This window comes from Trematomus bernacchii, unplaced genomic scaffold, assembly GCF_902827165.1.
Source record: "Trematomus bernacchii unplaced genomic scaffold, fTreBer1.1, whole genome shotgun sequence".
NCBI classification, from domain to species: domain Eukaryota; kingdom Metazoa; phylum Chordata; class Actinopteri; order Perciformes; family Nototheniidae; genus Trematomus; species Trematomus bernacchii.
In genome coordinates, this window is record NW_022987778.1 from 3018249 (window position 1) to 3042168 (window position 23920).

Here is a 23920-nt window from a genome sequence, read left to right on the forward strand (position 1 = left end):
TCGTAGCTGTACAGAGCCCAATATTCAAATACAGTGGTGGTGTGTAACTAAGTTCATTTAATTAAGTACTGTAATTGAGTACAAATTAGAGTAACTTGTACTTCACTTGAGTATTTTCTTACAGCTACTTTTTGCTTTTATTCCACTAGATTTTGTAAATGATCTTGTACATTTTGGAGCCAGGATAGCAAACAGTCATGTTTTAGTTGTCATGGCTTTAGACTACTTTTTCACATTACTACTGTTTTATTTTGTTAACTTGATGTTGTGTAAGAGTTGTATTCCAGAGAGCAAAACTAAGAGGGTTGAATGATGTACTTTAATTATCCAAAGGAGTCGGGGAATGTCAGGAATGTTAACAAATAGGTGACATTAGAGAATTGAACCAGACGGCGTATTGCAGATCATTTCAAGCTTTTATTGCCGTAGTGGTGGTGGTAATGAAACCACTTATTTTCCCTTCTGAACATAAAATCTAACCATATTGATCCCTGTGGAAAGAGTAAAATATTGCACCAAAGGAAAGGAGTGTGACTCAGCAGAGAAAATAAAAATGTTCTATAAAGTATGCCCTTAAAAAGAGCTTTAATAGCGAAACACTCAATCAGTTGAAAGGGCGAATGCAAGATCCAGTAGTGCTTCAGCATAACTTCACACAGTCACAGAAAACACATTTAGGCTGTTATGCATACATTTGTTTTCTGCATAAATGTGTCACTTCCTAGCCTTCTGCTCTAAGATATGCTGAGTTAAGACTCCTTCTCCTCATGATCATGACTAAGTAGGTATAAAAGAAGTCGATAAAAGTGTTGAAATGCTTTTTTTCTTTTTCATATCAGGAGTACGGCATCAGCAAAGCAGAGAAACTGGACATCGCTCAGGCTTACTGTGTTCCTCTGATGAAGAAGATCCAGCTGGACCTGCAGAGGACGCACGAGGACGAGGCCGTGAACAAGCTGCACCCTCTGTGAGAAACACAAAGCACACACAAACATGTTTACATGTATATAGACTCAGCACGTATATGCATGCAGTGTGTGCTTGTGTGTGTTTGAGCTCTCTGGGGCTGTGTTGACTGATGAGTCTCATTTCTCTCCCGCTGGTCTTCAGGTATTCTCGTGGCGTGATGTCTCCGGGTCGTCACGTGCGCACACGCCTCTACTTCACCAGCGAGAGCCACGTGCACTCGCTGCTCAGTGTCTTCCGCTACGGAGGACTGTTGGATGTATGTCTGATCTCTCTGACTATTTCGTTTAAAGGTCACCTATTATGCAAAATCCACTTGTTCATGTCTCTTCTACGTCAACATGTGTCCCCTCTGTGTAAAGAGACTCTGAAAGTTTCAGGAACAAAGATTCTCTCTCTTGTTGTCCTGATCCATTTCTATAAAAACCTGTCTGAAAATGAGCTGATCAGATTTTGGCCACTTTATGATGTCATAACGATGTTTTGGCTTGTGTTACCATTAGCCAATCACCAACCAAGGTAACCCCCCCCCCCCACCCCTTATCACCTGAATCTCCTCCTAAAGCACCATTGTGTTCTTTGTAACCAAATATCTCTCAGAGGGGCGTGGGGAGGGGCTCCTTATTTTCATCTAAAGTAACAGACAGAGAATCAGCACTTTTGAAACAGGGCTGAAACAGAGGGGATTATGGGTAATGCTGCAATGATCTGTTTGGTGTTTGGAGCCAAACATTTCAGAGACATGTTTTGTATATATCTGTGACCTATAATATATTGATGAAAAACAGTACAATAGGGGACCTTTAAAGTAGCGATCTTGTTTCATCTTCCTGTGTCTGCTGATGATGATGGAGAAAACAATATATAAATGTCTATAAAAGATTGTATTTTAACACAATTTAGAAATATTATCATACACATTTTATTGCAGACTTCAATAACTGTCCTAAAATCTATTGAAAATTAGTCATTAAAAAGCAACCTTTGTGTGATTACTTTTCTTTGTAACCTGCTGTGTCATACACCACTAACTCTACAGAAATGAGCTGCTATATAATAACATATCATTTGGCATTATAGTTGTATATTTAAAAAAAATGTATGTTTGTTCATATTTGTGAAATGTTGTCTCGTATAATTTATACACACATTTGCCAGATCATGATGTGTATATATTAGAAGTATCCATATCTTAATATTGATACAGCTACATTGCCTTAATGAATCCTAAGTCTTTAATATCTTCTGTCAATCACAAATACAGATGTGTTATGTCTCTTGTGATGTTGTCCTGTGTTTACTGTCTTTGTGTTTTTGTTTGAGTGCCAGGATGAGACGGACCAGCAGTGGAAACAGGCCATGGACTACCTGAGTGCCGTGACTGAACTCAACTACATGACGCAGATCGTCATCATGCTGTATGAAGACAACAACAAGGTGCAGAGAGCTGCAGCAAAACGTCTCCCTATGATTGCATTCCCCTCAGCATTCACACCACACGTCTGTATAGATGTCATCATGTCTTTATGTCTGTGTTGTGAGCAGGACCCTTCCTCAGAGGAGCGTTTCCACGTTGAGATTCACTTCAGTCCAGGAGTCAAAGGGTGTGAGGATGAGGAGAACGTTCCTCTTGGCTTCGGTTTCCGACCAGCCTCCTCTGAGGTGTGTTTCTGTGTTTTGTCTTTTTCAGGGTTACACATATTTAGTGGCCCTCAATAAGCAATCTAAAGTAAATCACGTCCTAAAAGAGCAAATCACATGTAGTAGAATATCAGGATCCTTTCTAGTTTTGACAAGGGTTTGGACAAGTGCAGCATTTCCAACTTTTTCATATCAGAAGATGCAGAACACCTCATCTCTATAATTTAAGTTGGCCGCCTTTCCACCACTGCAACACTTTTACAACACAAGTTAATGTATGTGTGGTCGTTTAAAATGTAAATACAATTTCTCCAGTGCTCCTAAGCTGGTTAAAGGTAGGGTAGGTAAGAATGGAGAAACCAGCTCGAGTGCGCTAGAATTTGAAAATACACAACCGGAAAAAATCTGCCCCTTCCTTCAGACTTCCTTACAGAGCCCCTCCTCCAACACGCACGAACGCGCACATGACCAATGAGGGCACGAGATAAGTTTGTGCACAGATGGAAGGCTGACAGGCAGGTAGGCCATGCAGTTATTTTAGCCGGGCCGGCTCAGATGATTGGTCGTACTTTTTAAAGCGCCACGGCTTCCACAGATGACATTTTTTAATGTATTTATTGTCAAAGCATTTAATATATTCATTGCTATCGGGATGTTAAGAGCATTCCATGGAATATAACAACAAGTGTTTCTGAAGTGAATTACCTACCCCACCTTTAAGAGTAAATGGCCACCAGTGGAGAGTTCCTTCTCGTTGCTTACATGTGCACGAAATGTTGTGCCCCATTATTACATTTATAGATTTTATGCCTTTTTAATGAAAAAGTTAAACCAACTAGTTTTAATTTTCAAAAGTGAGTGAGTTCTTTCCGGCATATTGATGACAAACCTTTAAACAACTTATTTTTGGAAATACATTCAAACATATAAAGACTTTGCACCCTAAAAACATTACATCCAACTCTGTCTGCAGGGAAAGATTATATATCCTACTTGTGTAACATGCATTCGTCATGCGTAATGAAATCTTTATGTTCTGCCACACTGGTATGCAGGCCAGTACGTTGCGGTGACCTCTGTGTGAAGAAACATTCTCATGTACTACAGCTCAAGTGGTATTTGCATGTGTTTTAATTGAATAGATAAGAACAGTGTTTAGACATCATGTCCTTCTCGTGTTCTTTGATCAATAGAACCAAGACAAGAAGCCCAATCAGGGCAGTCTGGAGGATCTGTCCCAGGATCAGCTGGACCAGGCTCTTCCTCTCTCTGATCCAATCAACATCCAGAGAAAGTCTCCTATGATCCGCAACCGCAAGACAGGCTCCATGGAGGTACCAGACCCCGAAGTGTTTCAGATGTCCTGCTGATAATGATGCAACCACACTGGGTGTTTCCTTTGTATTATCCCACTTAGTAGTTTTAGTTTGGGTTTAGTTGAGCAGTTTTTTGCTCTTCGATGTGCTGAATCGTAATGCATTCACTTAGGAAACAACATATTTGCGCTCTCTTGAGTAACACGATTATTAACTCAGAATGTAGAGAAACATTTTTATAAGGAAGAAACATTAAGAAAAGCTTTTATTCAGTTAAAGGTAGGGTAGGTAAGAATGGAGAAACCAGCTGGAGTGCGCTAGAATTTGAAATTACACAACCGAAAAAAATCTGCCACTTCCTTATAGAGCCCCTCCTCCAACACACACGAACGCGCACATGACCAATGAGGGCACGAGATAAGTTTGTGCACAGATGGAAGGCTGACAGGCAGGTAGGCCATCCAGTTATTTTAGCCGGGCCGGCTCAGATGATTGGTCGTGCTTTTTACAGCGCCATGGCTTCCACAGATGACATTTTTTTAATGTATTTATTGTCAAAGCATTTAATGTATTCATTGCTATCGGGATGTTAAGAGCATTCCATGGAATATAACAAAAAGTGTTTCTGAAGTGAATTACATACCCCACCTTTAAGAGCTTGATTATTTGGAAGGTACTGAGAAACCTATAGATTTTGTGAGTGCAACTGGACTCAATTGATTTTATATCAGATCACCATCTAAAATCAGGGAAGCATGCTATTTCTGTTTAATTAACCCTGGAGAAACACATAACATACAGCCGCTAGGGATGGGTTTTTTGTCCGCAGGTCCTGAAATACCTGTACAAAGTCAACAATCTAATAAAATACCATCTGTTTTCACTCTAAAACAATATCTCCTCAGGTTTCAAAAATGTAACTTGATTAACTGAAAAGGTGGTGCATTCCTACGTCCATGAAGTCAAGCTCTAAAGAAAATCAGAGCCTCTGTTTGGATTTAAAAGCATTTTTTAAATTCCAAAAAATTCTGTGATAACAATCTCTTAAATTCAGAAAAATAGGGATAGTATTTTACTCCTGAGCTGAATGCATTGCGCCTCAGAAGAAGTGTTAAAGGTTTTAAAGTAAATAGCGTTGTGTCCCTGATTTACTGTATCTGCCCTCTCAGTTTTAACCCCTGCTCTCCCTCAGGTCCTCTCTGAAACGTCTCCCAGCCAATCCTCCAAAGGCAGCACGTCTCACCGACTCTTCCCTTCGTCCTGTTCGCGCCAGTCTCCTGAGATCAAACCAGCCAGTGGCTTAGGTGGGAAACCCTGTTCTGGTGTGTGTGTGTTTTGTGTACGTGTGTGTGTGTGGGCGGAGAAAGACACACTGACCTTACAGCACATTGTATCTGTCCTCACTGATCCTCTCCTCATCACTTCTCCCACCTTTCCAAATCTCTCAGTGTCTTTCAGTCTGTTTATCTTTCGGTCTGTTGTTCTTTTCCGTCCATAACACCCCTCCCTGTCTCTGTCACTTCTTTTTGTTTCCCGGGCGGTCACATAGCTTTCACCCCAGGCTTAGCATAGCTGCAGACAAACAGGATCAGACTCCCAACTATGTAGGCGAGAGGTCAGCGGAGGGAGCTGCGTTCACAGCCAACCGCTGGCCTCTGCTGTCGCGTAGCGTTCAAAGACCGATATCAAGGCAGGACATTAAGTGACAACATAGGGAACATACTGAAGATGTTCCTATCTCATGTTTCTAAAGGTTCGTCAAGTCAATCGTAAAACTTCTTAGGATCAAATCATAAGACTTCACGGATGTTTGCCATTTATTTATTATTAGACATCACAATCCTTTATATAGGAAGTAACATATTTAGAGAATAGGCCTGCAGTCTAAGTGGTTATTGCTCTTCAAACCCTAAATAGAAAACACATTATCTTAAAACTATGCTCTATTTTGCACCAAATATGCTGTTTAGACAAAGTCAGAAGTGTTTGAAATATAGTCAAATGCTTTCAAATGTTCCAAATCGGCTGCAATAGAGGTCTTCTTAAGGGTACCTGAAACTGATTTAACCTCCTTACTAATGTAACCCCCGTTAAGGACTCTTGTTTTGCTGTGTGATCACTTTCCAAGAGCATGAAACCTTCAACAGCCTGCTAACACGTACAGTAGGTGACTCTTACACAAGCATGAGAGCCGACATCTAAATCAAGACGTGTGGAGAAAACTGTGAGAACAGGGAGTCACTTTGTGGAAACTAAATCTGTGACAGGGAGAGTTAAAGCTGTGTTTCTCAATCAGCAAATGAGTGCAGATTATCTCTTTTTATTTTTGCAATTAAGACCTAAAACACTCAATTACAATTCATGGATATTTGGCAGAGGAAGCCCTTTCCAATCTAAAGTAAATACACTCTGATGCAATCACGTTCAATCACAAACATCAAGCAGACACGTTGCTTATCCGGTCACTCAATTATCACACGTCTGAACGCAGCCGTCACATCAGAGGAGCTCCAGGAGACTGTCAGTGTGTAGTGAGTGTGAGGCTGCTGAGTGATCACACACACACACACACACACACACACACACACACACACACACACACACACACACACACACACACACACACACACACACACACACAGAGGTCACTGACAGCAGCAGGTGTCAGAGACGACCTCTGTTAGCGAGCTGTGTTAAATACCATCATACCGTTTATAGAACAACGGGACTGGAGTCTTTTTTCTGCAATTCCAAAGATGATATCTCCTCCACTGCTTGGTCTATTAACTCAATATTAAATTATAAGTTCATGAGGATTGGCTGTTTAACTTCAGAGGGTTTGTCCACAGCGGGGGTCTGAAACAATCCCATTTCCACTCTGCCTGTTCGTCACGCTGCTTTCTGCATACAAAACACACAGGCTCTGTTTTGACTTGTTCACTCACTCTTAACTTTATTTACTCGTATGCACTCATACATGAACATGAACATGCAGAGAGGTGGGCTCTGTTGTGGAAACCTTGTTGTTTCCATGTCATCATTTCCAGGAACAAACGGCAGCTTTTTGTTTCTGATTGTTCATGAATATTTTTAGTTGATCATAAACCAGTTCTTGAATTTGGACAATATGAGTTAAAGTGGAAACGATGGCAACTTCCTTCCCCCCTGGAGTTTCCACTGTATTGGTTTGTGCCGCTGTCAAAACAATTACGGATTGCTTTCTGTTTTCCTTAGAGCTACCAACAACACAGGACTAGTAGTAGGAAAAGTACTCTTTACATCATTGAAAGGAGTAGTTTAAAAGTTCTCCATTTCAAGTACAAGTCCTGAGTTCAAAATGTTATTCAAGTAACTTTTTAAATAACATTTTAAAAAGTATAATCAACAAATATTGTATAGTGGTTTTACTACTGAGATTAGTAAGATTTATATTTCATATAAACACATCATGTTATTCAAGTTAAGAGTAACAAGTCATTCAACGTTTCACATGAATGTAGTGCATTAATAAATACAGTATCTCTCTCTCGTGCTCATCCTTTTTGAACTGTACACACACTAAGGCCACTTTGCTTTGGTTTGCTTTGTTCAGCCCTTTGAGGCACTTCTTGTGATTTGGGGCTATAATACATTTGGATTTGATTTGATTTGAATAATGGCATGGTGTGTGATGTAAACTAACCTGCAACCCCCCCCGGCTCCTCCTCCTCACAGGCTCGCTCTGCTCCGGCCTCTTCAGCGCCTCGACCCTCGGGGTGTCCTGCAGCGCCCCCAACCTGCGGGACTACGTCCGCACGCACCACCTCCTCCACAGGAAGCCCCCCCTCTCCCCCGGCAGTCTGCCCATCGGCGTGTTCGGTATGTTCTCCCCTCCGTCCTCCTCCTCCACCAGGCGGCTCTCTGTCCTTTTTGAGAAGCTCTCCAAACTCTTTTTTTTACTTTTCACTCCTCAAGATTTAAGACTCCTTTTGGGAAATTCTTTGTTTTATTTTTAATTAAAGCTTCTTGCTCTCTTTTGCCCCCAAAACACAACCCGACAATTTCAATCTGTTGCATCACATTTCTTGAGTGATTTTACTTCCCAGTGGCATGATGAGGGCACTGATTTGACAGCAGAGTGATCGGCTGAGCATTGGACCGTGTTACGCTCCCTGATCCCCCCCCTCCCCCCTCCGCCGTCCACTTGGGTTTGATTGTGTTGAAATGTTCTTTCTCTCTGTGCATGTTGTTTTGCAGTGCGTACTACCACATTCCCACCATGGTAATTCGATTTCATAATCCACAGTAAAGTATATTTTGTGTCTGGAAGCCAGACGTCTGGCATTAATTACAGTTTTAGGTAATCCTTACTTTAGGAAACTCAGCCTGTTATTTGGAACCGACCCAATAATCCACCTTTAAATAATCAGTCGCATTCTCCCTCCCTTCCCTTCTCCCTCAGTGTCATGTTGGTTATGGTGAGTAAAAGCAAGATGTTTTTACAGCCACCAGGGGTCCTTATAGCAGCTGTAATTAGCCCGAACACATGGACTGGATCTCTTTCTCATGGTCACAGCTGCTTTAGTTGTTGTAGTACTTTCATGAAATTAATGTAACACATCCTGAGGTTCAATCCGCATCAGATACATGTTTCTGATGCATGTTTCTGTGGGTTTTTAAACACATAAATCTGAGTCACTCTGTTTCTCCACTGGGTGTCACTCTAACTGCGAGGCTACACACTGCCAGGAGCAAACAGACTCTCGTTTCTTTCACATCAGGCTCTCTGAGAGGCAGGTGAGGGTTTAGACTGACGTCATCTCAGGGAAGCGAGAGCAGAACAACATTGTACTCGTTTTACGGGAAATGTGAAAGGAAGTGTTCTGGTTTGAACTCAGACCTTTAAACAGCCTGCAGTGTTGCTGGAGAGCGAGCTTTAGAGCAGTGTTATAAGGTGAGTTCAAATACCCCTTCATCAACACCACTCATCATGTTTACAATGTCTCATGGATTACAAACATTATAACGTCTATCAGCCATTGGTTTTACCATTTTAGTTTACTGCTCTCAAAGCATCTTTTTTGGTCGTCACAGGCAGCCGTTTTCAGCAAAAGAAGCTGCTCCAGCTCTGCACCAAAAGGTAGGCAGATAATAGCTGATGAAACATAATGACATGTTTTTGTAGGTCGACACGGAAGTTAGCAAGGTTCCTTTACTAAAAGCAATGGGAATTTTCCATTGGATTTTGAAATATTGCAGAAAAATCTTTGGCAAACAAACTTCACACAACACCTCTTTTAAAAAATAGTTAAAACTGAAATAGAGACCAGTTGCCGTGTGTCACACCCTCTGTTTCCCAGTTTAAATTATGTCTCTTCATTTAAGGAACTGGTTGCCCCAAAAAAGATTTTAAACAGAATTGAAAACGAAATGCCAGAATTAAATAGCCAACGTGGTAAACAAACTTCATGACGGTTGCATGAAGTCCGCACCGCTATGCTTGAGACTTACTTAGTCAGTAGTCTCAATTAGCCACTTGTTAGTTAAAAGCTTCGGACATGCTGACGTATTTTATGTTGTATAACAAAATATGAGTAGGCTTGCATTAACCACAAGCCTTTTCGGGAATCTAATCAAAAACTAATTTAATAATGCTTACTAATTTCCGTTTGTTCTGTTCTTCATCGAGTGCTAAAAAAAGGGCAATCTTTGACTTGATTTGCCAAAACATCGACAGGTTTGGTATAAATTAAACAACTGTGAGGGTATTTGAACAAAGCCAACTTGTCTGTAGCTTCATATTAACCATCCAGACATAAATCCTCGCGTCCAACTGTCGGCAAGAAAAGGAAGCCGTGTATTTCCCAAAATATGGTACTTCACAGATTGTTTCCTGTCACAGGTGATCACCCTTTAGATTGAAGTCCATCGTCCCTCCTCCTGCATGTCTACTATCCAGACAAAACATCAGTCCTCCTCCCTCTCCACAGCCTCTCCTCTCCCTCTCTCTGATGGCCTATCTCTTCTTTGTTTATTCAGAGACCACCCTCACTTTCACGCATGTTGGTTGGCAGACAGACACTGATGGATCGACGGGCCAAATCTCTCATTCTGTTTCTCTCTCCTCTTTTTTTCCCTCCCATGTTAAAACCACTGGCACCACAGGCAGGTACCAGCAGTCCCAGTAACCCCAGTTACCTTTCTTATCTCCTCAGAGCTGTTCTCTATGCCGCCAGTAAAGAGATTTTCTGTGTCGTTTGCCAGGCATCCGACTAATGGTATGTCTGCTTTTTATTCAAGTTTTTTTTCGACCCTCCTCCAGTTTTTCCTGTTATCTTGCATGACCCTTTTTTTTGTGGGAAAACATTTCCTGTGTTTTCTATTTTTTGGGGGGGTTTGACGTTTGGCTGCGTTAATTACATTAAACGTCTCCGAAATGAAATTTGTAAGAGTTTCTGTTTCACCACACGCCCTCGGTGTTTGTTGTACCTTGTGTTGTGTTTCGGCCCTCACCTCTAACACCACCTGCTCTGCCTGTTCTTGTTCAAATCGCCTCTGTGATCCTGCTGTTTCTCCACAGGATGAATATATCTCCTGCCTCTGATACGTTTCCATGTGCAGATAATCTGTGCACGCATCTTAAATATATCTCCAATTTGAAATCATTCATTCTTTTAATTTCTTAGTTTGGGCAATGAGAGATGCAGATTTTTCTTTGACAGCATCACTGATTGATGTGGTCAGTATTATATTCACTTGTAAACACGCTCAGCAGTGAAGTCACGATGCACTGACACACCCTGCAGCAAGGTTACTCTGAGTCACTTTCCAACGGCATGAATGCGGAGCTTCTCACAAAATCAGAACAAAAAAAGCGTGTTTTTTGATTTTGTTTCTTCATTAATTTGTTGAAGTCTTTTTATCTACACCCTACAAAAGGAGTCAATAAGAGATGGTGTGATTTACTGGATTCAGTCGTCACTTTATTCAACAGTTTTTTTGTATCGGACACATTTTGTATGCTTTGCACTTTTATCTATTGTATTCATTAGGTGCTACTTTACAAGCAACTATGACTTTTGTGAATTCTGAGAATGTTTGATTAAGCTAAAATTATGAAGTGATTAGACAATCTACAACAAATATATAAATCACCTCCTCCAATGTGAGCATCTGGTGCTTTTCTCTGTTTTATACAATTATAAATTAATAGATATTGGAGACCTAAAGTCATCATCTTTGAAATTGGGTGTTTTCAGGTATGTCATAGGTCATTAAAACAATTAACTATTATATAAAATACTATTAGCTGCAGCATTATAATATACAGAAAAGGATTGGGCCACATTTTTGAGATCTGACCAAAAGCTGATTTTCAGAAAAAGACAGAATTGGGTTTAATGTCAAAACTCAAATGAAAACCACTCTAGGTCAGATTTATCTTAAAGTCATGTGTATTTCCCCCTGTTGTTTGATGTGATAGTTGATGATAGTTGATGCTGTGTAAGGTAGAAAGGGCCAGCATTATCGACAGCTTCATTTGAGTGCTCCACACTTCATCTCTAACACTGTCGAGTTAGTAACAAGTTGTTCTGTCTTCAGTGTCTTTGATTCAGTTTCATGTTTCTGTCCCTGGAGAATAGCGAAGTAGCTTGAAACACAAAGTCTTCCTCTGGTAACAGCAGGTGTTGGGATTTAACGAGTTACTCCTTTGTTTTTGATTTGTCAAAAGCTGCAGCATGATGAAATAATTCTCTTATTACTTTTGTGAGATGAGTTTTGAGGCCGTTTCGTGCCACCACTGTGAACGAGAAGCTCGTCCCGCCGTCTTTTATAGATCGAGAAGGGGCGAAGAAGCTCGTCCCATTAGGATGTTTTTCATATGACTGAATGCTATTAATGATTTAAGTCACTGGCTCAGAAATATCCCAGCATGTGTTTGCAGGCTGATTGGTGCTGAAAGAAAGCACTTAGAGCATCGGGATCATGTCAAGCAGAGTTTCTGTGGTTCAGAAATCTGATATGATGTTGACGAGATGACATGAGAAACATCGAGCTTCCTGAGAGAGATTTGGGTCTTCAGGGAAGTTTCCCGATTCTCACCATCGTAGTCAAGCTTTGTCAAAAAGGCATGGTTTGATGCCATAGATCTTCAAGGTTCAAGGCTTTTATTAGTCATACGTACATAGCTACACTGTAGTTATGACGATGAAAATCTTAGGTCACAGGCTCCTCCAACAGTGGAACACAATAAAACTGAAAAACAGTAACAATAGCAGATCTTAATCTCATATGCACATTTTTTATTTGACAGAGCAGTCATCTGTTCAACTTTATACTCAGCCCTGCAAGGTCATAGTTTTCTCTATGCAATACTTGTGTTGAATTTTCTGTTTGAACTATGTTATTGATGACTCTAAGACCCTCTGGTTCACATGTTTTCTGGAGTAGATCTGTGGCTTTTATGTCTTTGATTATTTTCTAAAACTAGGAGTGAGGGATCATGAATAGATTATTGACTTTTAACTGCTGCTGTTTTTTATTTAGCTATAAATAAATATATAGCTTTAGTTTGAACTACGTGTGTTTTGAAATATAAATAGTTGGATTCATGTCAGTAGCTTGTTTGTGGATGAGTCATCAGGGTGTCCGCGGGGTCTTAAAAAGTATTAAAAGTTGATAAATCAATTTAGCGAAAATGAAGGCTATTAAAAAGTATTAAACGGCATTTTCCAAGGTATTACATTTTGTAGCTTGTTTTCAATAAGTATATAAATTGTCCAAAGAGGTTGTATTCTACAATCTGCCTGAATGTAATCATTGCGTAGGTGTGTAGTGTGATTCTGTGTAGTTTATTTATGGCATCCCGTTGGATTTGACGTCATCTGAACAGGACATCACACGCTCACTGCTTGATAGCGTGAAGGTCCGTTTACGCCGGTTGTTAAACAACATCGTTATGGGGAAATGCAAGTCTGCGTCCAAATGGTTGGAAGATAAGGAGGAAGGACAATCAATACTGTATATAGTCAATGTGAGGTAAAGTGTGTCGCCAATGTAACCGGTTAGAACTCCAAGTGGCGATGAGGTCTTCAAATGTATGGAAAGGGTCTTAAAAAAGGTCTTAAAAGGTCTTACATTTGACTTCAGGATTCCTGCATATACCCTGGTCATACCATTGTGCTTCGTCACAGTTGGTCTACTTCATATTGTACAATGGCTTATTACAATTACTTAAAGTCGCTTCAGATGGAAGCATCAGCTAACTGAAATGAAATGAAAGATCAATACCTCGATCGATCGAGCCACAGACTGAAAGTGAATGAACTTTCTATAATGAATTTCTTGTCCTGAAGCCACACTGCTCTTTTGGCTCTATCACTCTTCTTCATCTTATTGTGAAGTAAGTTTGACTAAAAAGGCAAATGATTGGTTTTGGCTAGACTAGTTTGACTGAAATGTTCAATATAATCTGATGACTAAAAAAGACTAAAATGTCAACATTTTTCGTTGACAAAAAGTAGACTAAAATAGTTAGTTTTCTTTGACTAAAGTAAGACTTTTAGTCGACTAAAACTTGACTAAATGAAAACAGGATGAAGGTGACTAAATATGACTAAAATTGACAAGGACATTTGACACAGGACTAAGACTAAGACTAAAAACTGCTCCGTTTACAGGTCACGTATTATGCAAAATGCACTTGTTCATTTCTCTTCTACATCAACATGTGTCCCCTCTCTGTAAAGAGACTCTGAAAGTTTCAGAAACAAAGATTCTCTCTCTTTTTGTCCTGATCCATTTATATAAAAACCTGTCTGAAAATGAGCTGATCAGATTCTGGCCACTTTATGATGTCATAATGATTTTTTGGCTTGTGTAACCATTAGCCAATCACCAACCAAGGTAACCCCCCCCCCCACCGTATCACCTGAATCTCCTCCTAGAGCACCATTGTGTTCTTTGTAACCAAATATCTCTCAGAGGGGCGTGGGGAGGGGCTCCTTATTTTCATCTAAAGTAACAGACAGAGAATCAGCACTTTTGAAACAGGGCTGAAACAGAGGGGATTATGGGTAATGCTGCAATGATCTGTTTGGTGTTTGGAGCCAAACACTTCAGAGACATGTTTTGTATATATCTGAGACTTATAATATATTGATGAAAAACAGTATAATAGGGGACCTTTAATGTGCAGCTGGAAATGTTATGTTGCATGTCTGCCAGAGGGTGCAACACTTGCTTTGAAAGAAGGATGTCCATTTTCTTCTGCATACAATACTTAAAGTCACAGTGAAACGTCAATCTTCAGTAATGCGACTTATTACATAAGATAAGATGAGAGGTACTTTATTGATCCCATGTTCATGTTTGCGTTGCAGCAGCATAAAAAACAACAAAACAAAACAAGGCATTGCACATAAGTAGAAATGAAAGAGTAGAAATAAACAATACTAGAATTTAAACATCTCAAAATATACAGTAGACCGTGAAGATAACAAATCTATAAACTATTATCCAGTGAAATAGGATATGTGGGGTGGGCTTTAAGTCCTAGAAGGATTTTATTAGCTTTAGGACTCCTTTGTTTACTTCTGTGACATCACTATGTAACACTCACGCTCCTATTGGCTAGTGCTCCAACACATGTCATAGGCTAAGAAGCTGGACATCTCTAAGTGGTTGACCAATCACAACAGAGCCGGCCAGCTAACCAATCAGAGCAGACTGCAGGTTCTGGTTTCAGACAGAGGGTGAAAAGAGGTGCTGTGAACCTAAACATTAGCATAATAGGGTCGCTTGAATTATCTTATTCTATTGGCCTAGTGCAGTTTTACTAGTTTTATAAAATAATCCAGCCCAAAATCACATGTGATTAGATACATTAATATAAAATGATAGTTATGGATGAGTCATCAAAAATATGACTCAGTTTTACTTCAAGATAAAATTAAGACTTTGATGAAATGTCTATTATGTGACATGTATTATGTTTATTTCTGGAACTAGAAAAAGCTACAGTATACTAAGATAAACCATAATTTTCTTTAAAGTGGACCTATCATGCTATATTTGAATAATATATTGTAGGGCCATACCTATATAAAACATGTCTGTGAAGTTTTTTTTTCAAAATACCAAACAGATCATGCATTTTAGCCATGCCTCATTTCGCTCTATTTGCTCTTTTCCAGCCCTGTTTTTGCAAGGGCTGATTCTGTGAGAAGTCTTCTTCGCTGCTTTTGTGGCAGACTACAGCGCCACTTACAGGCCTGGCATATGTACTACAGCATCTCCAGCGCTTTCGAGCGGCAATGGCCGTGGCCCAACCCCCCATTCCCCTGATAGGTGGAGAGTTGCCCATATAGGCGGAGCTCCCCGTTTCTGACGTCAGAACAATTTCAAATCTGTATCAGTCTGGATCAGCTCCGTTGCAGCCCCGTTTTTAGAGATTTGGGTATGGAGGAAAAGAGAGAGGGTTGTGTTTTCTGACACTTGGTGAGTTCCCTGACACACCGGGGACACATATTCATGTATAAAAGACGTACAAAAGTGCATTTTGCATGATAGGTCCCCTTTAACTTAATATTGAATGAATCTGCAGAAGAAGAACTGATTGCTCTGCATGCTGGGTGGAAGCTTGATTAGCAGTCGAAATAAGAAACAGATGTTCTGCTCATCTAACTGCATCGTGTGATCCCATTTGTTTCATAATGAGCTCTCTTTGAAGAGTCAGACGCTGGTGGCTTCAGTTTGGCCGTCTCGATGGGAGGTCACGACCCCAGCACTCACAAATTAGGTTTCCTGGCCATGTGGCAGATATCTGAGCGTCTGTTGAAAGATTTGGGACTTGTCTAATTAAGTTGAAGCCTTTTCACAGACTGCTGATTCTGTAAAGTGTTTCTGGAGCACGTTGGTGTCTCTTTAATGGAGCTCCTGTATTATTCTCTTGCAGTAAGCAGAGAGGACTTTCTGTAATGAGTAACAGATGTTTTTAATTGCTGCAGGCAGATTGATCCCGTCTTTCAAATCCTCTCTTTCCTGTCTCTTTGTGTTCACCTGTGTTTAACTGTTGTCTATATGCTGCAGTGTTGCATCAGTGTTTCTCTCCCACTGCATCTGCCATGTGAGCTGAATCTGATATCCAGATTGAGAAGCTGCAGCAAACAATAGGAACAGGAAGAGACAGATAAATGCCATCTTATGTCATTTGTATGCAATCCATCAGCTGTGTTCGACAAAAGACAGAACAAGCAGTTGAAGGAAAGGATTAATGTCACGTATTGGACCTAAAGACCAATATCTTACATACACGAGATAGATAGATAGATAGATGGATGGATAGATAGATAGATAGGTAGATGGATGGATGGATAGATAGATAGGTGGATGGATGGATGGATGGATAGATAGATAGGTAGATAGATAGATAGATAGATGGATAGATAGATGGATGGATAGATAGATAGATGGATGGATAGATAGATAGATAGATGGGATAGATGGATGGATGGATGGATAGATAGATAGATAGATAGATAGATGGATAGATAGGTAGATAGATAGGTAGGTAGATGGACAGATGGATGGACAGATGGATGGATAGATAGATGGATGGATAGATAGATAGATGGATAGATGGATGGATGGATGGATGGATAGATAGATAGATAGATAGGTAGGTAGGTAGGTAGGTAGGTAGGTAGGTAGATGGACAGATGGATGGACAGATGGATGGATAGATAGATGGATGGATAGATAGATAGATAGATAGATGGATGGATAGATAGATAGATAGATGGATGGATAGATAGATAGATAGATAGATAGATGGATGGATGGATGGATGGATAGGTAGGTAGGTAGGTAGATAGATAGATGGATGGATAGATAGATAGATAGATAGATAGATGGGTAGGTAGATGGATAGATAGATGGATAGATAGATGGACAGATGGATAGATGGATAGATAGATAGATGGATAGATAGATGGATAGATAGATGGACAGATGGATAGATAGATGGATGGATGGATGGATAGATAGATACAGTAGATAGATAGATACTTTATTGATCCCAATTTGGGAAATGTTTGCGTTGCACTTCCTCCTGAGGCTTTGTTATATAAATGTATGCCAAGTACGTGTGGTTTTTCTATATGTTGAACACTGAAATCACTTAAAATAAAGCTGCATTGGCCGTCATCTATGTATATTAAGGAACAAAGTTAATGATTAATGACAGATTAGAGTCTAAAGCAAGTTTTGAAGCAGCTGTCTGTGATGGATCCTGCTTTTTAGTCCTGTTTGTCTTTGAGTTATGTTGTATTTCAAATAATTGGCCCAAGGGCTATGAAGAAATATCGTGTAGCGACCATGATAGGATTTTAATAACACCCAAAGGATTTCAAATGCTCCCGATGTCCATTTCTTGTCATGTTATGCATTTAATTATTCCCATAAGAAACTTTAAGTAAATTGAGTGAAACTTTGATGTGAAAATGACCGACATCTTCGCTCTTCAAGGCCCTGAATGGTTCCCGTCCGTTAAATGCCGACCGCAGTTTGTTCCGCTTGTGTCGTTTATATTAAGACGAGTGGTTTTTGGGGACTAGCTCTGGTCAAATCTGTATTCACATCACATGAGTGGTGGTGGAGAAATGCAAGGCCTCCCAGCATGCTCTCTGCTGATATGGATGCGCTGCTTTTGTCGGGCTGCACTGAATGACTCTGGACTGTAAGGTGTGTTATATGGCATCGTTGAGTTTGTGTTTTCTCAGCACACACACATTTCTGTTGTGATTTTATAAAGAGAAAATATCCAATCTTAATATCTCCATACAGACTTCTTCCAGGCACCAAAGACATTTAGAACAAAAATAATTGACATAAAAGCTACAAAGGAAAATGAAAGATAGGAAGTATAAAAATGAATGTGTAAACATGAATTGCAAACACACAAAATATGAATCATACACTGCACCAAAGGATTGTTTTAAATACTTATACCTGTTAAGATTCAAGGGTTGTGATCAATTCACTTTTAAACCATTAATAAAGAAAAATGTTTAAATGCGACACAATTCATCCTTGAGGAAAAGTATTTTATTTTCATTTATAAAAACACAAATATTAAATATATATTTTTGTACATGGCAAAAAAAAATAAGAAAATCAAAACATATACATTAAAAATAATAAAGCCCCAAAAAATAGTACAAAGAATCTGGTAAAATCATTTTAACTCATTTCTTCTGCATTTCTTTAATTAATATTATTTCACGTGGTTTGTATGACAGTGAATTGATCCACATCCTCTTATAAGTGGCATTTTCCCAAATGATCAGCACATCCTGCTTTTCTTAATTACATAAAACTAACCAATATAGGAAATAATCCATCCATAGTGACGATTTTGTTTCATTATATCAAGTCTGGTTGTAATTTGAATGCATTGCAGCATTGGGTAAACTGTAGCAGCGCTCGTAGGATCTTTAAAAAGGTCTGTGTGGCTGGTTAACAATTCAAAATGGCTGCCTAATTTTGTGGGACCTGCTTGTCACTGTTTGGCATTAATTGAGAGAATCAGCAGACACCATGCACAGAGAGCTGTAGCCCCCCCCCCCTCCCCCTCGCTCTGTAGTGGAGCCGTGTTTCCACCGGCTGTGTTTGTGTCTCTGCTGCAGGGTTTGAAGGCTGCTCCATGGTGCCCTCCATCTATCCTCTGGAGACGCTGCACAACTCGCTCTCTCTGAAGCAGGTGGACGAGTTCCTCAACACGGTGTGTGCGAGCAGCAGCGAGGCGCACGCCAAGACCATGAGAGGTACTGTAGGCCCGCACAATCACAATCACATAAAGAGGCCTGTAGTTTTCTCGTATAGGTTTTAGTGCATGTAAATGGTCTGCAAATCAGAATCAGAATACCCTTATTAGTCCCACAGAGGGGAAATGTACATTGTTACAGCAGAAAAGAGCCAAAGACAGCTTAATGTTACTTAAGAAGCATGCATAAAGTATTAAAGATGAAAAAATAAATAAAAAGACTAAGACTTCTGTAAAATCTGTAAGTAAATGATAGGTAAAGGAGTATTAATCTAGTTGCTTTTCAATGGGCTCAAATTCCCTTTGCACATGATTCAGTGTTGTAGCCCTCATCTTTTTATCCTGTTTGAAGCCACATTTTACAATACACTCCTGGTCATTGTTTCAACACATACATAAACAGATAAAGAATGTAACGATCTTAACTTAACAAAGAAATAACCTTGGTTAATAGTAGCGGTTAGCTCTCAGGCTCTTCTTGTATCCGCCAAAGAAACACTGATTTGAACATGAAACAAACTTATTCAGTTTTTTTAAAAGTGGTCTGTAGTTTTTGAAGAGAAGGGGACATATGTGGATAGTTTGACTCAGTAAAAACCTGAATACTATTACAATATAATTCCAGACCCAAGGTAAAATACCCAAAACAGAGAAAGGATTGATGAATGAAACAGCATTGTACGTTTCTTTGGCTCTTATGTTTGAGTCCGTGATTGGAAAGCATTTTTCACAAATTATTAAATATAATGACTATTTGAGTTTAAATCAACTTGTGTAATTAATGTGTCCACTACACTCTGCTGTCTGTGTGCACACATTGTTTCAATTCAAAACATGTCAATCTGGAGTTCAGCCAATGTGCACAACTCAGAAAATGTTATAACGCTGTGGTTCTGTTAAATAAAATGCATTTTCAGCTGACATTTCCAAACTGACCTTAATGTTTTCTCGTCTCAGCGCTCTCCTGCCTGTTTGACTCTCAGAGCCAGACGTCTCTCTACAGCCCTCAGCCGGCACTCTCCTCCTCCGGGTCGGAGACGTCTCTGCGCCCGCCGAGCCAGCCGCTGTGGCGTGAGTGCTTCATCTTTTAATGGCGTTATGCAACACGTAGAGCCACCTTCATCTCCTCTGGTAGGAGCGTTAGGAAACATACGAGCCAAATCTCACTGGAATGAAAGTTAAATACTGTAGTGGCTGTTAGAAGTATTTGGATATATACTGTACACAGTGTTATGGGGTTTGTCAATTGTATTTTAAATTCACTTTTTCAATCCCTACAAACATTTTGGCACAGAAAAACAGCTGCTTCAGTAGACAATTACAATAAGGAGAAAGAAAATAGGTCCTTAAATAGGCGAACAAATCAGTACTGTGAGAGGGATTTGTTGTAAAATACTACATGTTAACATTATTTGGAAGAACACTGGTAGTAATGGCTGGTAACATCTAAAGGTACCTTTTAATAAACACTTTATATTGTAGAAAGTAAAGTTGTGTCCTTATTTATGAAACCCAAAAAGGACTGTCTGCATGAAGTTCTCCATGGCAACAAAGATGAAGCAGCGAGGGGTGACGTTGGTGCTTTTCTGTTTTTGTTCCTGATCTCTCCTCCCGTCTTTGTTCACTTCCTGTCCCTCCACATGACGCACACTCAGGAAGAAACACACCCACACCCTCTGAGTGGAGTGAGGACAAGAAGAGAGACAAATACCACCATCACAGAAGCTAACTAATGCTAACTGATGCTAACTGCTGCTCATTTTCAACAAGATAAATCTGAAAAACAGTGATTTAGGTATTAAATACAAAGTACGATTGGGCTTATCAGTGATTGCGCACTGTTATTGTTTTATTAGTATTTCATTTTCTTAGTAATACATTTTCCAGATGTCTTCATCTAGCTTGTTTTGTCTGATCCAACAGAGCAAAAACAACCAAGGTGTTTAAATGAATATTAAAGGTGGGGTAGGTAATTCACTTCAGAAACACTTTTTGTTATATTCCATGGAATGCTCTTAACATCCCGATAGCAATGAATATATTAAATGCTTTGACAATAAATACATAAAGAAATGTCATCTGTGGAAGCCGTAGTACTGTAAAAAGCACGACCAATCATCTGAGCCGGCCCTGCTAAAATAACTGGATGGCCTACCTGCCTGTCAGCCTTCCATCTGTGCACAAACTTATCTCGTGCCCTCATTGGTCATGTGCGCGTTCGTGTGTGTTGGAGGAGGGGCTCTGTAAGGAAGTGGCAGATTTTTTCCGGTTGTGTATTTTCAATTTCTAGCGCACTCCAGCTGGTTTCTCCATTCTTACCTACCCCACATTTAAGAGTTAAAAAAAGAGTCAAGAGTGAACTGAAAGTAATTTTTTTTGGTTTGAATCAAACAAATAGGAAATAACATTTAAATTATTAAGCTTTTAAGTTGTTTAGGGGTGGATTTTGTTTACCAAATAAACAAAATGGCATCCTTATAATTGCCTGAAATACAAAAAGCATCAATCTGACACGTTTATCATTTTCACGAGTCAGTGATCATACACTGTTTTTGTTTTATTTATATTTATGTTTTTTTTGTAACATTTTCCAGGTGTCTTCATCTTGCTTGTTTTGTCTGATCAAGCAGTAAAAAACAAGCAAGATTTTGTAATTATTTTAAAATTGATTTTGAGCTTTAATGACTGATTCACTGGAAAATGTGTTTCTGTTTTCAGGTTCGGATCAGAGCTGTTTGTACTATCTGTACCTGCATGTAGTGTTTTTAGACTACAAAGATAAGTGACTGAATGATGTGGTTTTTGTGTTGTAAAGATGGCAGTATCCCCTCCAGTGCTGTTTCCAGTGCTGTTTCCAGCGCCGGCCCCTCCTCCCCGAACACAGAGAGCCCGGGGGCCAACTTCGGCTTCAGTGAGTGAACTCTTTAAAAGAAAAGCACAAGGACTTCTGGGAATTTAAGGACACAATCTGAAGACCTCGGTTTCTACGTCACTGTGTGTTTTCATACGTCTTTTCCCCCGTCCTGCTGCTTTGAATTCACACCCACTGGAGGAGAATCTGAATAGTTTAAAAACACTCAAACAGTGCACGGACTCTTCAGATGCACTCCTAGAAACTCTGGACTTTAAACTTTTTTGTATTACCTCGATCCTCCTCCCTTTGTCGACACACATGAAACCAGCTCCAGCAGAGCATCAAGCCAACTCTATGACCAGCCGTGCCTTCAGTGTAATTTGGATGCTGCCGTCGCTGAAACAACAACAACAACACATGTTTGTTTTTGTTTTTAAGCCCAAATGCTGATGGTGTATTTTTCCAAATCTCTCTCACACACCAGCTGCCTCACCTCTGACCTCAGACTACAGAAATGCATTTCAGACTCTGAGTCAAAGTGTCAGCAATCACTCATTTGCATTTGAGATTCATGTTGTGCTGCAGCCAATCACAGCCCACCCTTAAAAAAAAACAGCCTATTTCTGAAATTCAAGTGACATTTTGTGTAATTTTACTTTTAGCAGTTAGTTAAATCTTAAAAGCAACAGTTTTAGAAATGTTGGTTGTAAAATATAATCACATCTATCTGTTACATTTGAAGCCACAGCCCGTTAGCTTAGCACAAAGCTACTAGAACTACAACGCCTGTTAACACATCATATCTCCTTTCATTTGTACGGTAAGTGTAAAAACAACTATTTTAGGAGCCAGACTATTTCGTGGCTGGGTGCACTATCGTTCAGGTTTAAGTGAAACACATAGGAAATAACTTTTTAATTATTGAGCTTTAAAGTTTTTTTAAGCGGATTTTTCGTTACCAAATGAATGAAATGGCCGCCTAAGAATGGCCGCCTTGAAAAACAAATCTGACACGTTAATCATTTCAGAGATTAACACAAATCATAGTCAACAATCTGGATTATATCTAAATGCTCTGTACCATCAAGTTACCATCTGATTTTTTCGTTAAATTCTTTCAAACTAAACAACATTTGAGTTGTTTGTATTGTGTAACTCGAGCCGCTGAATCAAACCGCTGTTAAATAGACACACATTTCATCTGTAAATGTGCCTTAAATTAATGTTTTAAAGATATTTGTAGACACTGTTTATTTACGGCTGTATTTTTTTATCTAAAAATGACTTATAGGAAAATATGTGGTGTAGCTTTATTTGAGATTTTAGGGAAAGAACCACTTCAATAGTATAAAAACTATTAGTTATTATCTGCTGTCACACCAAATGAAATGTGTATTACTATTTGTTCAGGCTTTAATGAGTGATACTCTGGTAGAAACGTCAATCAGCTTTAAACTTACATTCAACTCAAAGAAAACGTGTATTACTTTAAATAACCTTTATTGACGTAGTTCTCTGTGGGATGTATGTTCGAACAGTGCAAGCATGTATACAGACATGTCTAAATATATATATGACCCCCAAGTCCTGGAAACCTCTGCTGTTTATTTTAGTTATAGATTTTATTAGGATTTTTTAATTCCAGATTGTTGCTGTATGTATTTTCCGTTGTGTACTTCTATGATTATTTAAAGTGTTATTTAATGTCAGCCAAAGTTTATCTGTTCGGCTGCTGGACAACAAAGTGGACTTTACTCTTTGTAAACATGTTGAATAATTCTGTTGACCTTTAGATGTTCGGGTCGGGTTGAACTGATGGAAAGAGGAAGAGGAGGATGTAATAAAAAACACATAATTAAACTGTCTGTGTCCTCTTTCTGTTTTGTCTCCTGTCCAATCTATCTTAGTTTTCCTCTCTACTTTGTTTTCTCTACCTTCCTCATTACCTCTCCTTGTTTTTCCACTCTCCTCTACTCGTCTCCTCTCCTTGTCTCCTCTTTTTATTTCCTTACTTGTACTCTTGTCTGCTTCCTCTCCTTGTCATTTCTTCTTGTTTTTTCCCCTCTCCTGTGTTTGACTGCATCTCACTTCGGTTAAATGGATTCCTTGCGTCCCTCACTTGCGTCCTTTCCCTGCGACTAGTCCCTCCCACCAAGGAAGCATGGAGAGACGCAAGGAAACCACGAGAAGCAGGGAAATGAGTTTTAAGAGCAATGGGACGTCGTTTCCTCCGTAGCGTCACGTGAAGCGACGTCCATTTGTGATGACGCTGCACAGCTGATCGTCTGACAGCAACAGATCAGTGCATGCGCTGCATCGTCCAATCAGTGAGCGATACAC

General features: G+C 39.6%; 1 protein-coding gene across 3 annotated transcripts in view; it reads left to right on the forward strand.

Moving 5' to 3' along the window:
* ppip5k1b (diphosphoinositol pentakisphosphate kinase 1b) overlaps positions 1–23440 on the forward strand; it is a 64541-nt gene extending 41101 nt beyond the window's left edge. Inside the window, exons 20-30 of one of the 3 annotated variants that reach the window (XM_034149121.1) lie at positions 840–967; positions 1111–1225; positions 2290–2403; positions 2512–2628; positions 3801–3941; positions 5116–5227; positions 7638–7781; positions 10118–10180; positions 18590–18727; positions 19684–19797; positions 21542–23440. In XM_034149121.1, the coding sequence (XP_034005012.1) occupies positions 840–967; positions 1111–1225; positions 2290–2403; positions 2512–2628; positions 3801–3941; positions 5116–5227; positions 7638–7781; positions 10118–10180; positions 18590–18727; positions 19684–19797; positions 21542–21645 (1290 nt within the window). In that variant the 3' untranslated portion in view covers positions 21646–23440. The remainder of the gene's footprint in view (positions 1–839; positions 968–1110; positions 1226–2289; positions 2404–2511; positions 2629–3800; positions 3942–5115; positions 5228–7637; positions 7782–10117; positions 10181–18589; positions 18728–19683; positions 19798–21541) is intronic. The other 2 variants (XM_034149122.1, XM_034149123.1) reach the window with 2 other exon arrangements.
* The last annotated feature ends 480 nt before the right edge of the window (positions 23441–23920 follow it).